The sequence below is a fragment of the Micromesistius poutassou genome (assembly GCF_964030765.1).
Source record: "Micromesistius poutassou genome assembly, chromosome: 10".
Taxonomy (NCBI): Eukaryota; Metazoa; Chordata; class Actinopteri; order Gadiformes; family Gadidae; genus Micromesistius; species Micromesistius poutassou.
The window spans coordinates 6,195,033-6,214,530 of NC_140280.1; the positions used below are offsets into that span (position 1 = coordinate 6,195,033).

At 48.9% G+C, this 19,498-nt stretch overlaps 1 protein-coding gene across 1 annotated transcript; it reads right to left on the minus strand.

Moving 5' to 3' along the window:
* Nucleotides 1-5,768: 5,768 nt before the first annotated feature.
* Nucleotides 5,769-19,392, minus strand: LOC311354831 (A disintegrin and metalloproteinase with thrombospondin motifs 15-like). Its single transcript, XM_084474694.1, has 8 exons — nt 18,232-19,392; nt 14,755-14,887; nt 14,293-14,460; nt 11,617-11,903; nt 10,888-11,065; nt 10,565-10,740; nt 9,384-9,559; nt 5,769-9,172 (listed from the first exon to the last, which is right to left on the minus strand). Exons 1-8 carry the CDS (start codon nt 19,168-19,170, stop codon nt 8,383-8,385), a joined length of 2,847 nt encoding a protein of 948 aa, XP_084330820.1. The 5' UTR covers nt 19,171-19,392; the 3' UTR covers nt 5,769-8,382.
* Nucleotides 19,393-19,498: the final 106 nt, after the last annotated feature.

The following is a 19,498-nucleotide window of genomic DNA, read 5'->3' on the forward strand; positions in this document are numbered from 1 at the left end:
GTTAAGTCATCTGTTTCACAGTTGTGTGTTTCTTATGAAGAACCTCAATTTAAAGGATTAACAATTGGATACAATCAGCTTCGACGTTTCAGAGAAACAAGATATTCTTTTTTTTTGCCAGGTTAACTGACAAATAGACCCGTTAGAATCTGGAAACTGTTCAGGGACTGATGTTGTTTCTCTCTCTCATCTGTTTAATTATTGCTTTTACTTGAAACTGCTTTTAACAGAATTGCTTGCACCCTACTTTGAATGCGCTGACATTCCTAGGAAATCCTGTGGTTGTTGTGTTTTCCTGTTAATCAATGACACACACTCCCCAGTTTACTTGAAGGAAGCGTTTATCAACCGTTTTTGTGCTGGATTGGCCTTCTTCATGTACTCCTCACTATAAAAGATGTGTCCCTCCCTTCTTGCTCTCTGTCCAATCAGAAACGTTGGTCTGAAAGGGGACCGCAGCGACCCAGCAAAATGTGCATGCAAGTTTGACTATAAACCATTGAACAAAGTCGAAGGATAAGGATAATTAATTGCATTTTTATTTTCCAAGGCAGGTTTGGCACGGACAGTTATATACTTTGTAGCTTTTGACTACTTCTTAGAAATTCAGCTTAGAAAGAGGGATGACACAGATATTCAGATGAAATAAGATCAGATCAGATCTACTTTATTATTTCCAGATGGGAAATGAGGGCGACGCAGCGGAATTACAGGACAATAATAAAAACTAAGAGATGCACACATAATAACAGAATATGTTAGAAAACCACCAAAAGAAACTGTGTAGTTTAGTGGAAATGATAACAGTGATGGTGTGCATTTTTGATAGTATGTCTAAAGTGATTGTAGGGCTTTGCTTCACAAACTGCTTGTTTTCCTATCATTCTCTGCTATTTCTTCATTTGTACCATATGTTTTAATCTTCCTCGCTCTGTCTCCACGCTGTGGGTCCCGGGGAGCCATGATCATGGCTCAGAGCCAAACACAAAACACACTCTTCCCTCACGGGCCAGAAGGAAAGTAATACCTCCTCAGGCAGCACTTTATATTTCTGGAGGTTCATGTCACTTAAAGTGTCCTGTACAAATGAAGAGTACATGGATGCTGTGTTTCGTTAGCTCGGCTTGTTAGAGCGATTAGTGTGGCTGCTCATTGGAACCAGAGGGGTACAGTGAGACCCCCCCCCCCCCCCCCCCACCCGGCCGGTTGACTCGCTGCACTGGGTGTTCAATGAGAGGATGAGTAGAGAGACAATGGTGGGTAAGGAAGAAAGAATGACAGAGAGCAAGGAAATAAGCAACGTCAAAGACAGCAGGAAACAACCAAATGCAAGAAACCCCCACAAGGTAAAGAAGAAAATACAGACAGACGAAGAAAGAAGAAAGAAGAAAAGAAAAGAAAAAAAAGGGAGAAAGAAAGAAAGAAAGAAATAGAGAAACAAACAAACAAACCACGGAATAGAAGCCGACACATCGAAAGACAGAAAGGAAGGGAGGAAAGAGAGAGAGAGAGAGAAAAAAAAAAGGGAAGCTGTCTCTGGTTCCTCGAGGGTGCTGACAGGGCTGAGACGTCCCAGGACGGAGGGACCCTCGAGGGGGAGAGGATGAGTCAAGGTCTCTGGCTGCTTCATCTAGCAACACTCGCGCCGCTCTGCCCCTGAGTGCTGCGCATTAATCCTGACGACGTGAGATTGCGGCGACGTGGAGAAAAGTCCACGCTTCAGGCTGGCTTATGGATGCTCCGTCTAATCTGCTGTAATCATACCTGAGTAGGTGGGGGGGGGGGGGGGGGGGGGGGGGGAATTAAACAGAGCAAGAGCTGCAGTTAAACAGAAAGACCTAAAGGCTCAGAGACCACCCCGACATTTTATGAGTGACTTTATGTGTGGTTGAGGCAGCCTTTAGCATGAGTCTTTTTTATTTATTTTTTTTTTTGGTACCCTTTCATTGCATCCACGCTCCCCACTTTGATCACAGCCTTGCGATTGATGCCATACTTATTTTTTCTCTTGTGCCTTTGTGATCCAAAATTATAGTGTGAAGCCAGAAATGTCAGTGCCCCCACTTTTGGTTCTTTACCATAACCCCTCAAACTGCCTGCTTCCCCCCCCCCCCCCCCCCCCCCCCAAACCACCAACCCCTTTCCCTCCCCCGCACTCTCTTGAAGAAGAGGACCCATATGGCTCCACTTTAAGCCTCTTCTTCATCCAGAGACCTCAGAAAACCCTCTGATTGGACTAAAATGCAATAACAGCGCCATTCGATTTACAGGGCGACACCCGGAACTCCAACGTGTTCGCCGTGAACCACAATGAAACATTACATTGTTACCCGGGTGGCTGCGTCCACAGCGAGGTTCACCGCCCTCGTAAACCCACCGTGTCTGAACGGCCGAGTTATGTGCGCCCTTCCATGCTTGCCAAATACTTTGTATGTTTTTCGGCAATATATTTCAACATGATGGCCGACGTAAAAAGCATGCTCTCGGAATTTCTTCCAGGAACACCGATACCAGCTGGCTGTGCACAGGGTACAGTCGAATGGCATTTGTTTTCTTCTATTCAACGTTCAACTCTCTCTCTCTCTACCTCTACCTCTCTCTCTCTCTATCTCGCTATCTATCTCTCTCACTCACTCACTCACTCACTCACTCACTCACTCACCCACTCACTCACTTTTTCTCTCTCTCTTTGTGTGTCTCTCTGTCTCTTTCTCAATAATCAACAGTGATAATCCACAGGTGTTGTTTTCTGTCAAGAGATAGCTGATGAATTAAACAGACTGAATTAAACTGACGACTTGCTAATATAAATAGCAATATGTTATTAAGAGTGAAACCAAATTGTAGGCCTGTTGTGCATTCAGAGAGACAAGGGTGGCAAAACAAGTGCAGTTCAAACAGTCCATAAAGACTTTACACGAGACAAAAGTTAGCGTTTAATGTCTTTTCTGGGAAGTTCTGACTGGGTGTATATGCCAACATCCCGCAGACAGAAAGCAGGCCTGGTTGTTTTGGCGTTGGAACCGTCGGAGTGGTTGAATCAATGCTGATGGATTCCTTTTCATCCAACGCATCAAGTAGCATTGGCCGGACGCGCTTTGCGCTACATGGCGCCAAAGGTGTCGGCCTGGACACCGTCAACACCATTTCTGGGTCTCACACAGTCAGAAGCCACACGTCGAGATCCGCCTCATGTCACTGTCGGAGTGAGTTCCCCATCCATTTTGTCTGAATCAATTACTCTCTTTCACCCTTTCAAAACCCCCAACCACATAAACATTACAATATTACAAGGGAGGAGGGCGGGAAACTATCCAGCAGGAGTCGAGCAGCAGCAGGCTAGTTTGTCATTGGCGTTTTGTTTTGTTAGACTACTCTTCCCTTTTAGGACACACCAGATGGATGAGGGGAGCCTCATGGTATGAGTCTCTCTCGTACCCGTGCTTTATAAACACAATACATTAAGAAACCACCATGCATGTGTTGAGAGGGACTCTCTTTATACATAAACCACACATAGAGATGAGGGAGGGAGTCAAAACAGTCTAACGTTACCAGATGTTTAGCACGCTGTGTTCTATTTAGCCTACACTCCCATCCCTATACATTATATACATCGATTTATTTATCTCATGTACAGGAGTTGCCTGCAACATGTAGAAAATAAGAAATCATGTAGATTGATTCCTGTTTGGCATTATCACCGAACCGAAAAGATCTTCTTGAAGACAAAGCCTAGAAAATAAAAGCTAGAAAAGCATTCTTCTGGAATCAATGCTAGGTCTCATACATTTCTAGGTGCTAGGCCTTAGAGTTAGTAGTTAACAACCCCTTCACTAAAACTATCTTTGTTATACAGAACAACATTTGAAACTCTTGTTGAACTCGAAGGGAAGAAGATAAATGATCCCATATCCCATGGATGTGACCGAGCCGTTGATTTATTTACAAATAAACCTTGCGCATATGAACCCACTGTGTCTCCATCCCCGCGGTGGAGGAAACCCTACTCTGTGTGTGACTCCACTCTGTGGTCGGCTGTGATAGGTCAGCCGTGGGAGCTGGGTTCACCCGCCGCCGCCGCCCGTCCCCGTCCCAGCGGAGGGAGACTCAGTGGCGGACCTCCCGGGAGACGGGCTGCGTTTTTACGAGACTCATCGTGGAGCCTCTGCATGTGGTGGAACACGTGCTGCGCACAAAGCGCTTCTTTCAGATGACTATCGGCCCAGCGATCTGCGGTGGTGCGGAGGAGAGCTGATATCTGACTCAGCGAAATACCCGCCGAAAAAAAGCAGAATTAATGTGCTTCTGCGGGTCGCACTGCCGCGGAGAGGAGCCCACTTAGAGCAGAGTGTGGCGTCCCTCCTCCTGGCTCCTTATCCCCCGTCCCACAGCGGTTTCAGCTGGTGGTGACTCCTCCATTATGGTCCGGCGTGTGTGTGTATGTGTGTGTGTGTGTGTGGGGGTGGGTGGGGGTGTGTGTGTGTGTGTGTGTGTGGGTGGGTGGGTGGGTGTGTGCGTGTGTGTGTGTGTGTGTGTGTGTGTGTGTGTGTGTGTGGGTGGGTGGGTGGGGGTGTGTGCATGTGTGTGGGTGGGGGGGTATGCGTGCGTGTGTGTGAGAGAGAGTGTATGGTGTGTTTGTATGAGTGAACCAGTGTGTGCACATATGAGCGTGTGCTGAAGTGTGTGTGTCACAGTGTGTGTGTGTGTGTGTGTGTGTGTGTGTGTGTGTGTTTGTAGTTGTATTAGTGTATGTATGTGCCTTTTGAGTGTGTGTTTGTATTTGTGTGTATGTGTGTGTGTGTGTGTGTGTGTGTGTTAAGAGAGGAAAGGGGGGCGGGGACCGGTCTGGATTTATGGGTTGACTTGTCTAAACAGGAAATACTGTGATGCACTGATGAGGTTGGTTTTTCCTCTTTTCCAGAAAGAGGCAACGCAACATCCTTCACTTGTTGCGTTGGACCCGTGGAACGTCTGTCTTGTACGTGTGTCTTCCACGCGTATACTGCGTCCTGTTTCATTTGAAACCCTGAACAAACTTCCATCTAGCAACTAGCATAACACATGGCCGCAAAACTGGGTCACTGGGTCCCGCAGCCAATAAAGATATATATTTACATATTTATACTTATTTTCGATGGTAAGATGAGATACTCTGCTGTTATGGGGCCTGGCGTTCAGCTCTCCCAATCTCCAAACTCTTATTGTAAGAAGGCCTGGTTTGTACAGAACAGTTCCCCTTGATAAAAAAACAGAAAGAGATATGAGGCTCTCCGAAAGCTTTCCTATCTTAAATCCTGAGACTGTTAGGGAGCTAAGCATACATGTAGGGGAACAAAATGCTGGCCTTCATCCAGTGCAGCTCCAACCTGCCGTAATGTAGGTCAGAGGAGCCGCGCTCAGCCACTCCATATAAGTACCTTCAGAACCACCGGAGATGTTGGAGGACAACCCTGCAATGCGTTCAACAGTTCGACTCGTTCCAACTCTTTCGTCCAAATGCCAATTTTTAATGATAAGAATGCAATTTTTGCTTTGTGCCCACGATATGTTCATAGTGCATTGGTTTTTAAATGGCTGCAAGTGTTGCTGCCTTAGCTGTAAACTGTCTTCTCTGATTGATAAATCATTGGAGGTACACAAGTATGGCCGGTCTTCCTAATCTATCTGATTAATGTTGCATTGTTAAGTAATATCAGCTTACATGTATCGCAGGAAGGCTTTCATGTGCCAAGCACGCACACATACGCACACAAACGCATTCATCATTCGGTTCAAATATGACTTTATTTGGAATAAATACCTTCAAGTCAAAAAGAAATTACAAATGCAGCAATGTCTAAAAAATACAATAAAAAGAATGACAAACCAAACCAAAACAACAGTATTTACACGATTTAGTTGCACACAGCTGGCCAGAGGTATACATAGTATACAAGACAGTCCATGCAGGTCGTAGGAACTCTTTTGCTGTACACATTGCAAAAGCTAACAAAAAAATATTCCAAGTAATACAGGAACTTATTTTATTATTATGTATTTCTAAGTTGGACAATGCCCACGCTCCAGAATGGATAAAAGACTATAATGGATTAATGTGGCTTTCACCTAGTGTGTGTATTCACAATGTGTGTGTGTGTGTGTGTGTGTGTGTGTGTGTTTATGTGTGTGAGCATGTATGTGAGGGTGTTATTGTGTATGTATGTTAAAGTCTGTTTATGAGTGTATGTGTGTGTGAGTGTGTGCATGTGTGTGGGTGTATATGTGTGTGAACATGTGTACATGTGGTTGCATGTATGTGATATGTGTGTGTGTGTGTGTGTGTGTGTGTGTGTGTGTGTGTGTGTGTGTGTGTGTGTGTGTGTGTGTGTGTGTGTGTGTGTGTGTGTGAGCCTTGGCGTGACGTCTGTGAGCGTGTATGCATGCTACGCATCTGTGTGTGTGTGTGTGTGTGTGAGCGTGCGCGTGTGGGTGGGGTGTGCATGCATGAGCGTGGATGTGTTTTGCACGAACGTGAATGCGTATGGGAATGTGTGCACATGTGTGGGCGTGTGTGTGACGCACGTGTGAGTGTGTGTGTGTGTGAAAACAAAGCGAGCGCTTGGCTCGGCCCGTGAACATGTGTGGCCGACGGGGCGGCGCAGGCTCAGGGACGCTCGCCAGAGCTCTATCTCCCTGCCACCGCGCTGTTGTTTCATCCACAATAAATGATGTGTGCGTTACGGTGCAAGGCATGTACAGGCCCGGCGGAGCGGCGCTCGACACGACCAGCTGAAGACACAATGGCTTTGGTCAACTTCAAATGACTCCGGCAATGAAGAAAGCAAATAAACATAAGGCAGGCAGTTTAACCTGAAACGTGTCAGCGTGCGATAGTGTGTGTGTGTGTGTATGTGTGTGTGTGTGTGTGTGTGTGTATGCGTGTCGCTGTGTGTCTGTGTGCATGCAGGGTTTCGGATGGTAAAATGAGGCCAAGCCCTCAAACAAATAAATCTAGAGTAAGGCAGGCATTCTGACACAATGTGTGCACATGCCTGTGTGTGTGTGTGTGTGTGTGTGTGTGTTTCATGCCCGTGTCTCTGTGTTTATGTGGGGGTGTCAGATGGGAGAATGAGACCATATCTTGGCTGAGTGTTTCAACATGGGTCTCAGTAGATCACAGCAGGCACACCAGTGAAACCAGGGACCTGTTGCCAATGTTTCCTGTCCTGCTTTGTATCTAGAGCGTCATCGAAGCCACCACTGTGACTTCAGATCCTATTTTAAAGTGTTTCCATGGTTTGCGCTCTGCAGAGAGTCAATGTCTTCCATACACGAGTGATTTCCTCCTAGTTTGTAAGTCCAGCACCATGAAGGCAACAGAGAATGATCAAATCCCTGTTTTGCTGTTGTTAGAACGCTGGGGGAAAAAGAACAACCTTCTGGAAGATCTCTGTAAGGGTTCCGGGAACAGGCTTAATATGGTTGCAGTTAAGACATTTTCTGCGTAGAAACTACACACCAAAGTTACGGTCCAAATTAGTTAAGACTCCCAAATTTACCTTGAGGAGGTCTGGCACCACTAAAGATTAATTACAGAATCTGGTTCGACTTTGCAGGAGATTCCACGACAGCATTAAAGAGATTGATATGGAACTAAGCAGTGCAAATAGTCTGTATTATTATTATTATTATCTTCTATTTTTCTTGAAAATGGATTCCATGTCTGGATTGAAGGGCACCGAAAACATATTTTGGCAGTGACAGCTGCAGTAAAAATGGCTATATTTCTTTCCCTCCGTTGCAGTGAAGTCACCCTGTGCTGTATCTTGTTCACTTTCTGATTAATCTCCGGGGGGCATTAATGCAATGTTTTCTTATCTTGTCTTGTCAAAATACGTTTGAGTAGAAAGCATACACGTTTATTTACTGGATCGCCAGCGTCTTGGAATAATACGTCACTAATACTTCTGCAAAGGCCATCTAGAATGTGAAACCTGCACTAATTAAGAAATGCATAAATCAAATGCATTCCAGACTGCTTGTGATTCTGCATCAGCTGATAACAAGGATAGCTCCTCCGACACCCCCCCCCCCCTCCCCGGTTGATCCTGAGCCTAATTTGTACAAGCAGATTGAGAAGATGGATGGAGGACGTATTACCATCAGCCAGACTCTCTCCACACTTCCAAAGTCAGCAGAGTTTCAGAAGAAGACAGTGAAGACATTGATCGTTGAACGTTCATGGTCATTATCTTTCACCAGCACCCGGTTTCAGAAGGAACAACCAAAAAGTACCAAAGAATCAGCTAGATTGATCCTGATTGGTGTAGGGGATACACCAGGGACGCAGTTCTGTTTCATTGTGACGCCGTTTAAAAGGGTAACAGGTTAAGACGCCCTCTAGCAGGGGGCCAGGTTACAGAAGTCCAGCTCCTGAGGTTTGCGCGCTCCACTGCAATGGTCCCTGGTCAGCAGCTTCTTGCCCGCGCTGACGCAGCGCAGCGACCGCCGCTTGAAGCCTTTCCCACAGGTTCTCGAGCAGAGGGACCAATCCCCGATGGCCCACACCGGACACAGCTCTCCGCACGCCCTGCTGGCCGCCGGCCTCTGCCCGGCCTCGCAGTCCGCGCCGGGCCTCCCGTCCGGCTTCAGACACTGCACCAGCCTCCTCTGGGTCCCCCCCTCACACGTGGACGAGCACGCCTCCCAGCTGCCCGACAACCACTTGGCCAGCACGGGCCCCGCCTTGCTGTAGGACGCGCCCTTCAGGTGGTCCTCGCCGGCCGCCTTACCGCCCTCCTCCGGCAGGACGCTGTTGGGCGAGCGGCCCTCGGTCCTCAGGCTCTTGTCCTCCTTGCCCTGGCGGGCCAGGTAGAAGGAGTAGCGGATGCGCGGCGGCGTCATCTTGCCCACCGAGAGGACCTCCACGGTGAGCGCCTCCCCCAGGGGCTTCACCGCCTGCAGGGTCTCGGAGAGCCCCGACGTGCCGCTGTAGCGCACCAGGCTGTTCCTCACGAAGATGTCGCTCTCCACGGCCGAGACCACGTAGTTGCCGTTGAGCAGGTAGTCGCCGCGGGCGCTCTTCACCGCCAGGTAGTTGTCGTCGCTCACCATGCCCTTGTAGCCGCGCTGGCGGACGTCCACGTTGGCCGCGCCCACGGGCAACAGCACCACGAAGTTGTAGCCGTTGCTGCGGAGGAGGAGCAGAGGAGGAAACTGTGTTACAGTCTGAGCCCGAGCCCAAAAGGTTCTGGGTTTGATCCCCCAGTGTCCACACTGTACCAGGAAGCATGCATTTCTTCACTCGTTTTTGTACGTTTCCTACATTTGCTTGCAGAATGATCACTACTGCAATCCCATACAAAATACACACGGCCGGTCAGGCTAGCCTTGTTACTCACATGGGTTTGGTGAAGAGGCCTGAGACCTTCTTGCAGCTTTTGTTGTCCCCGCCGCAGACGCCACACTTGTTGAACTTCTTGGAGGAGCCCAGCTTACCGTCACAGCCAGCCTTGATGCATTTTCCCAGGACACACACTCCTGGTGAGTCTGGGGAGCAGGGCGTGCCATCCACCACCTGTGGTGCACAAATCACCCGTCAAGATCCATCAAGATGAATCTCCAGTCAGACGAAGACAAATCTTGCAAGACAAATACCTTGGGATAAATTGCATGAACAACCTTGCTCCAAGGGTTTTACTCTACATGTGCTTGAATGAATATCTCTCGTTAATTATTTCAGGAATATTAGTGGAAATGCTCTTATCATAACCATGCTCGTCCCTGGACTGTAGGCAAGGGCATGACTGATGGATAAGTTATTTGGCACAGCTGTGAGTGAGCTTGGCACAGATATTCCTCTACGGCCATGCATCACCACGGCTGAGACTTATTATAATGATAGATGTGAGTTCTGGTGCAGCGCTTTGGTCATCTAAAGCCATTATCCTGCAACAACAGCATCTTGCTTGAATTTTCGGTTTTCCTAATCCCGCTGAAGGACATTTTGTGCTCTGCCCAGGGCCAGTATGACGGAGAACATAACGACGATGGCTGGTGTCTGAGACTGCCATTTGTGCTCTAAATCACCTCACACCCCTTTATCAGGAGGAGATATACCTCTTCTCCTCCCCCGCTTCATTCTTTCCCTCCCCACATTTTTTCTATTTTTTACCCAGGCCCTGATGCTTCCAAAAGGGAGTCACGTATGCAACCAGGGCTATTCACAAGCATCGAAAAAACCCTATGTATGTCGTGATCGATTACCTTCATTTGAACGAAAGTGCTTAGAGGGGATTTGCTAGCATTTCGATACATTTCTTTACACAACACCAAATGTGTATTCAACAGCAATACAATCCAACTATCTTACACCTACAAGTGATTGAGTGAAAATTGTCCAAACAGCTTCTGCGTTGTGCCTTTGACACAGAGCAATGGTGGAAACAGGGTGTGTGTCCGGCGCAGAGCTGATTCTGACACAGGGCAGAGGGGGCAACACAGTGTGTGTGTCCGGAGCAGAGCTGATTTTGACACAGGGCAGAGGGGAGGCAACGCGGTGCGTGTCCGGAGCGACGCTGACCTTGGGCGACAGGACGTTGAAGTAGCCCGTGCCGTTGGCCTTGCAGATGAGCTTGCACGTGTCCTTGGGCGACACCCCCGAGTACTTGGGCACCCACACCACGGAGGGCGTGCGGCGGTTGGTGTTGAGGCTGAAGCCGTTGAATGCCGCGCACTGCTCGTCGCGGTAGCTCTTACCTACTCCACCCAACAGCAAGATGGAGGAGGAGGAGGAGGAGGAGGGGGATGGGGAGATGGAGAGAGACAGGGACAACGTAAGAGGTGGTGGAGTTGCTTCGGGAGGGTGGTGACAGATAGAGAGTGTGTTGTGACAGCGGCAAGTACCTGTGTCCGGGCAGGGGTTTAGGTTGCAGGAGCGGTATTTCACCCGTACCCCTTGGCAGTATTTGCCGCCATTGGAGGGGATTGGGTTGCTGCAGTCTCGCTTTGACAGTTGGACGCCCCCCCCGCATGTGCGTGAGCATGACCCAAACAAGCCCCACCTTCCCCAGCGACCATCCACCTATTGACAGGAGGGGGGGGGGGGGGGGGGGGGGAGATAGACAAGCAGGGGCAGGACGTGAGCAAATAAGCCTTCATCTCACCTCACACGTCCTCAAAGGCACCAGAGCTGTTGGCATGCATGTGACACTTTTGACACGCTCAGAGGAGTTCTTGGAATAGAGAACTTGACATTGGAATCAACATGTCCATCTTGATTTGATGCTGTTTGTGTGTGTGTGCGCGTGTGTGTGTGTGTGTGTGTGTGTGTGTGTGTGTGTGTGTGCATAAGATGTAGCTACCAGTATGCGTCGTCTTTGTTTGTCTTTCCTGTAGCTCCACGCCCAGTCCATGTCGACTCAATGTGAAGGTGCATGTGTACACGAGTAAGAGTAAGAGTGTACGTATGAGGTCAGTATTTTTGTCTTTGTGTTGTAGATTTAGCAAGAAAGTACACGTGTGCACATTGTGCATTTGTCTGGATACACCACAGGGGGGTTGTGTGAATAAACGTGTGTGCACATGCACATGCACATGCACATGCACATGCACGCAGTGTGGCCCGTATCTTACCCGGACAGTGTGGACCTGCTGCTTGTCAGAGCAGACCCCCCTGATGCACACGTGTCCGTTCCCACAGCCGGTACCGTCGGCCCAGGGGAAGTGGCGTGTCTGGCACACCAGCTGGCCGTTGGTCTTCCCCGTGCACCACAGACGTCCACATGGCGGCTGCATGAAGGGACAGGGCTTGGAGCCCTCCCCGAACGCCAGCTCACACTGCCGCTCCAGGCCGTAGGTGGACCCGGGCAGCCCGTTGGGTAGGGCCAGGGGCTTCTGAGGCTGGTCCAACAGACATTCCCCTGGACGGAAGAGACAAGAGAGGTTTGATTCAGCGAGTGAAGTTTTAACCTCGGATAGAAAAATGACCCATTGTCCAGAGATATGTTGGAGAAAGAGCTTGGGAGTGAGATTAGATAAGAGAACTCAATTGATGACAGATGTGAAATTTGGAAAGAAGGATGTTATAGCAAATCATCCAGTCTAGTCCTAACACTTAAGGCCTGATGTAGTAAAGCTAGAACAAGAGGTGAACCCACTAGCTTGACTTTTGGAACAATGTACTGTACAGCACGCCCCGGCAGCACTGCATACTCTACTAGTCGAGTTAATGTCATACTGGGGTAGTTCCAGAAACAAGCTCATGATAGCAAACTATTGACAAGCAGGGGCTGGGAAACATGAAAGAACAAGATCAGAGCGCATCAAAGACTGTAGGGGATATTTTTATCACCCTGTGGACCTCCCACCCTCACGCCTTTCTGAAGAACACATACTGTTTTGTAGTGGTTTTACCAATGGTTTTACCGTCTTTTACCAAGTAAAAGACGCTGATTGCTATCTTTTAGCCCTTATTACACCTGTGCTTCGGTGGGAATATGGAGTACGGAAAAATGCTACCTTTACATTTTGCCTTAGCCTTTTATTTTACAGAGGGATGGGATATGTAGCTGTTTGCACAAGTAAGTAATAACAAGGTGCAACACTAAAAGAGACCCTTTTAGTCTATTGAAGGTAGATGGATTATGTAGGTGACATTTTTGTGTGCATACATATACAGTAGATGTCTGTTCTTGTAAACTGCCCCATAATGTTCAAGTTTGCAGTCCAAGGAAGCACTTTATTTTTGTTAGTTGTATTTATACGAGAAAAAAAAGAGAGCAGAAATCCCCCTACTGGGACGGAATACAAGATACGGGGCGAAGATAGTCTAACAGTTATGTGATGTATTTCTGTGTTCTGCACTCTACCTGTAGGCAAGCCTCAAGGCCTACATGCTCATAAATGAATGACGTGCATCTAAAAAAGTCCCTGTGGCTACAAGTGGCTAAAGAGATCAAGAGGACGGTACATAGACGGTTCACTTATTCTCTAATGAAGATGAGGCATCAGCAAACTGTTGTCCTATTTAAAGTTAACCTGTGTGACGAGAAACACAGCGCCCGGTGCTTCCCGGTTCAAACCGCCGTGGAGCCTCTCTCTCTGCAGTACATGACCGCTAATTGGAAACAGACGTTGGGCATTTTTTAAATTTAAGTTTTTAGTATGGTTGCAGGGCCGCACACATCTCTTGTGGTCTGCCCTTTTTTGGCAAAACATGATGCATCCAACAAAATACTTGCTTTCCTGCAGGGATCTCTGTCCTTACACACACACACACACACACACATGCACTTACGGACACACACACACACACACACACGCACTGCAAACAGGGGTTATGGAGATGGCATTGAGAAAAATAAATACTCATTCCTTTGTCAGCCATCTAATTTCATTAAAGTGATTATGGTTAAAAATGGAAGGCAGTCAACTGGGAAGGAATGAGATAAAGACTTGCAAATAATAGCCCAGAGAATATCAGGTCAACGAGGGTGCATGTCCTGGACAGGCACGCGGAAGTCCCATCTCAACCCAGGGACACAGAACCCGAGCATCGGGGACAGATAGAGCTCTGTGGTGCTGTGTGAAGCATGTGCTCTCCTAGTGTGATTCATCACCGTCGCCCAACACCACCATGCCTCATGTTTGGCCCTTAGCCTGTGAGAGGGGGCTGCATGGAAAACAGGTCATTAAAGGGACCGTGTTTTACCACCATGTGTGATGTTGGTTAGCGGTGGGTTAGAGGTAGAGCAGGTTTTCTGGCAACCAGAACGTTGCAAGTCTGGTCCCGGGTTTTTCCTATAGCTAAGAGTCGAATTGTCCCTGAGAAAGACACCTAACACTAAAATGCTCCTGACACGCTGTCTTTCGCCCCTTGCATGGTTGACTTTGCCGTCGGTGCGTGAGCGTGCGTGTACAGATGGATCGGTGTGAGGCACTAATTAGCGCTTTGAACAGCATCTTGCTTGAATTTGCCATATGGCGAGATCTTTCTGAGGGACATTGTGTGCTCTGCTCTTGGCCTGTGTGACCGGGGAACATGAGGACGGCGGCTGGACTCAGAGGCCACCGCCTGCCCATTAACCGTCACACCGCGACTTCCCTTCATCTGGACTTCACCAGTGGGCGTGTCCGACCCCCGATGTACGATGGAGCGAACGCCAGACAGCAAGGTGCCCTTCAAGGACCGCAGTCATCTCCTACACAACTCACCTCATCTGACACGCACAACAAAGAGCGCATCATCGGCATGATGATGAGGAGGAGGAGGAGGAGGAGGAGCGGCTGGCGGCGGTTCGGCGTGCTCACCGTGCCCGCTGTCCAGGAAGTCGGTGAGGATGGCGGCGCTGCAGGGCGACCAGGGGCTGGTGCGGTTGATCTGGATGAGCGTGGGCGACATCATGTGGTTGTCCTGCAGCCGTCCGAAGGCCTCCTCGCACGCCTTCACGTTGTCGTGGAGCATGTTGAGCACGTGACCTGTCCGGCGTGTAGGAAAAAAAAACGAAAGTCAATCGCAGAAAAACAAGCGCGGTTCTGAGGAGCAGTGACGTCTTTTCCAAAGCTTGAAAAAGAAAAGGGAGGGAAGAGAAGCGAAGGGAGGAGGAGGAGAAGAAGAAGAAGAAGAAGCGCTAATCTTGTTTTTTCTCCCGCAGACAACGGGAACACCCTTGTCTCTTGTCCCGGGACGGTCCACTGACCGCAATCAGCCACTGTGTGTTTATAAATACCCCCGCAGGAAATGGGTTAGGGTGGGTTTTGCTGTGGGCCTACCGAGCTCGTGAGCGGTGGTGAAGGCGGAGGGCAGCCCGTCGTCCTCGATCACCGAGCAGCTCCTCTTGGGGTCGCACATGGTGCCCACGTCGGCCATGCCCAGGGTGTCGCAAGTGGAGGCTCCGCACAGGTCCTGGGTCAGAGACACAGGGGATACACAATGATAACCCCGTTAACCTGCCCACACCGCTCTCTCTCTCTCTCTCTCTCCGCTCCTGGCTTTTAATAGAGAGGCGACGCACAGAGTCGGTCGCACACGTACGTCCCCACGCTTGGCGGGTTGAGGGTTTGTTTAAAACCGCTAAGCCTGACGATGTTTTATTTATAAAAAAAAGTATTTGGAAAACACCTTCTCTCTCATGAGGTAATGCAACTACTGTCCCCAATCATAATACTCTCCATGCCAAGGCGCACGGTTTTCCAAATGGCCCGTTTCCCCCGACCGCAGCGCTTTTTAAAACACAATCATAGCTGGTGCGTCCATCTGGAGAGGAGCAGTCCACTGCACCTCCTAATCACAGGCCTCACTGGCTGCTGCTGGAATGACCGGGACCCAGCTACACCCTTCTGCCCGTTCCCTAAACAGACCTGGCTCTACACCCAGACTCCCAAACAGACGGCTCAGCCATAGGCACCGCGCCGGAGACACGTCTTCTGCACTCGCGGCCTGTGGAGGAGAACTGCTGCTGCTGCTGCTATCCCATCCTTTTTTTTTTTCGCTGTGGCACACACAATCTCAACACACCATGAAGCACAGGGAGGGCCTCAAGACCTCGCTTGAAAAAAAAAGCCCAAAAGAACATTATTTAGAAAAGAAACCTGCGTTGCCGGCCAGTGCAAATCTAACACAGATGTGCTCATGTACCCCGATGACATCTGTGTGTTGGACCATCTATTAACTTAGAAAAAAGAGGCAGAACAAGCAGATTAAATGAAACTGGCGTGTCAATGAGTTTGCTCAGTGCTCTGACCTACTTCTCATTCTTCTTCCCCTATTGGGAGCGCTGAGGTTTATTTAAAACACAGATATACAACGAAAATATACAAGCCACCCCCAAGAATGTATATCTTTTCATTTGTCCGGTGGACCCACCATAATATTTTTGTTTAGAGGGGCAATTACAACACCATGTTATTAAGTATACGTTTACAGTATAAGTATATTAAACTTTATAGACTGGGTGGTTACCAACTGGAAAGTGTCTGTAAAACAGCAATACTGCATGAAGGTTTATGAAGTTTGGAAACATTTAGGCATTTAGGCCTATACTTGTGTGTTAATAGCTCACCTGCTCAAAAATGAACAGGCTTGGCAAAAGTCACCTATTGGGAACATTTTGTTCCACATGTTATTGTTTAGAATGTATTCCTAATCCTTTAAGTCAAAGTCTACTTGAAAAGTTTGTGTTTCTTGTCATTTCTGTGTTATTGTTTAACACCCTCTGTTGTATTTTGTATTATTTATTTGTTTAGGGTTGCTATACGTTACTATAACATCAACATTCCATGCATCACTTTAAGTAAAGCCTCCATGCCCTCACACACATACACACACACACACACACACACACACACACACGTACACGTACATGTACACACACGTACACGTACACACACACACACACACACACACACACACACAGACCATACAATCCTAAAAAAAGAGCCGCCTATTTAAAAACAAAAAACACACACAGCTGTCCTCAAAAACAAAACAAGAAAATGGACCAAAGCATGGTCATAGCTGCCAGCCCCCACTCACTTCACCATTCATCTGGGCAGTGGTCACTCCAGTCTTCATTACCTGTTTTAATATAGAAAACCACCGCCATGACTCACTGTCTGCAGGACCACTCCAGTGTAGTGAATGGTTTCATGTAAGCTCTCCATAAACTGTGCTGTTACTCTACCCCCGTCCAGTGCTGTGCCAACAGCCTCGTACAACCAGTGTGTGTACCGTGCAGGTGGAGGAAGAATGTAATGTGTGTGTGAACAGGGGAGGAAGTTGTTCAGGTGAGCTACGCACTTGCAGGTATCTCTGACATGCGTGCAACACACTTTCACATACCTCACCTCAAACACACGTAGACCAATGTATATACACACACACACACACACACACAGCCACACACACACACACACACACAAACACAGACACACACAGATGCACACACATTTACACATACACACACACACACACACATGCACACATAGACATGCATGCACAAGCAAACACACATATACACACATGCACACACACACACACACACACACACATACATACACACACACACACACACACACAGGTACATGCACATGCACATGCACACACACACTCAATCAGACACACGCTCTGACATGCGTGCAGCTTTCATATGCATCACCTCCTCCAACACACACACACACACACACACACACACACACAAACTCTCCCTGCCTCTTCCTCTGGGCTCTTGTTTAACGAGGAGCAGGCGTGGTGCTGGGAGCGGCCACAGCTGGAGGAGGAGGAGGAGGAGGAGGAGGAGGAGGAGGAAGGAGTCGAATGGCCCGGGAGAAGTTCCCCTCTAATGCATCCCCCCGGACCACCAAAGCTCTACACGTTCACAGCTTCACTCCACGGTTGGCCCGGCAGGCTTCTCCTCCAATCGAGTACCGGTCCGTAATGATTCACAGCAGCCGCACATCATGCTATCTCTGGCCAGCCGCCGCCGCAGCCCCTTCTTATCGTGTCCAAGAAAGCCCTGAGAATAGGACGGGCTGGTGATTTGATACGCTGCAAGTGTTTTGACTGCTTGACTTTGGAAGGTCCAAGAGAGTTAAACATTAAACAATGGAGGTACGCGTTGACCTCACTGCCGTGTGTGGACGCAGGCAAGAACATGAGGGTGGTTTCCAACTCTATAAAACCTCCTCTCCCATGGAGACGAGCTCTGTAGGTCTATTCTACTTGGGTCAGAGTCAAACCCTCTGCAGGGGGACCTTGGGCTGAGTGACGTTATGTGTTACTACAGTACATGGATTATCTGAGGGTTTCGGAAAAAAAACAGAGATCTGATGCCAAATCTATTTTTGGGTGATCAAATGTTGTTGCATACGGTAAATGGGATCATTGTTGTCATCCAAATGTCATAAGACAACATTGCCTAAAATAATGTTGCAGAATAAATGACATCACCCACTTTGCACTTGCACGGGCTACGTCATCGCGTTGACATTGCAACTCCAGTTCGGATAACATAACATGACCTGGTCTGGTGAACAGTATGGCTGTATCCTAGTCAGAGTGTTATGTTAATAACATAACCTGTCTGGTGAACAGTATGGCTGTATCCTATATGTTAATAACAGTACCTGTCAGGTGAAGAGTATGGCTGTATCCCAGTAGTCAGAATGCTATCATGTTAATAACATTACCTGTCAGGTGAACAGTATCGCTGTATCCCAGTAGTCAGAATGCTATCATGTTAATAACATTACCTGTCTGGTGAACAGTATCGCTGTATCCCAGTAGTCCGAGTGCTTGTCGTTGTTCTTGTTCATCTTTTTCTGCCAAGTGCAGAAGTTCCTCAGGGTCATGGCCGCGTTCCCTGACACCTTGGGTCCCTTGTCGGCGTCGCTGATAATGACGAACTTCACCACCACGATGCTGATGGAGTTGTGAATACTGGGGTGCTTGTAGAGCCTCGCCGCCACCGACATCAAGGTCAAAAGGTAGTGCTTCAAGTCGTCCCCGTGGAACTCCAACATCGACTCGTCCGCGACCACCAGCGTCTCCACGTAGCGGGGGATGGACGCGAATCGCTTGGCGCGCCCGAGTCGCTTCAGCATGCCTTCGGTCACGTTGTGCTTGGCGTTCAGGATCTTGTATTTCTCCAAAGACTGAGCGCCCTCGGCACTGATCTCGGTGTTTTCCACCGCGCACCTGGACGCGGTAGAGTTGGCCCCTCGCAGGGTGTTGCTGCTGGCGGCTCGGCGACGCACGCTGTGCGCGCTCTCCAAGTCGTTGGCGCTGTCATTTCTGAGCGGACTGATGAAGTATTCCCATCCCTGGTACCCGAACGCGCCGTGCACCCCTCTACACAGGCTCAGCGCGGCGTAGGAATACTGGTCTTTGTTGACGTAGCCAGAGTAGAAACACCGGCTGAGTTCTGGGGTCACGTCAGTGCTCACCAGCACCGTGTCCTGCGCAGAGACCACGGAGGGAGCGAGGAAACTGGAGTCTCGCTGCAGGTCGAGCACCAGCTCCTGCTGGAAGGCGCGTATTTTCACCACACACCTCTCCTCGGATCCCCCCCTCGGGTCGTGCTGCACCCCGAGCCTCACGGGGAACACCACCTCACGGTCAGCACCGTGCACATCTCTGAAGAAGGCGGCGACAGAGTAAACGCAGAGGAGAAACGCTGTCCTGGGAAACATGACGATATGTGCATTCGGCAAAGAACCGCCACCACCGAAATAAGAAGTGCTGTTGTGTTGCTTTATCTCCAGTGATCGTGGCTGAGAGTCCGAGTCCGGGATGAGATAGTATTTCCAAGGCACCGTTTTCTAAATCCTTGGTGCTCCTTCAAGTCCTCCCAGTGTAAACTCCTCCTGGCCACGAGCCGTTCCCATCCTCCACCTGCATGTGAGTTGAGGCGATCTGTTGCAGTGCTCGTGCATCCTTCTCGTCATGTGTGTGCTGTGTGGACTTGGAAATGTTATTGGAGGGGGGCGGGCAGGTCTTTGGGAACGGTCACTAGACGCG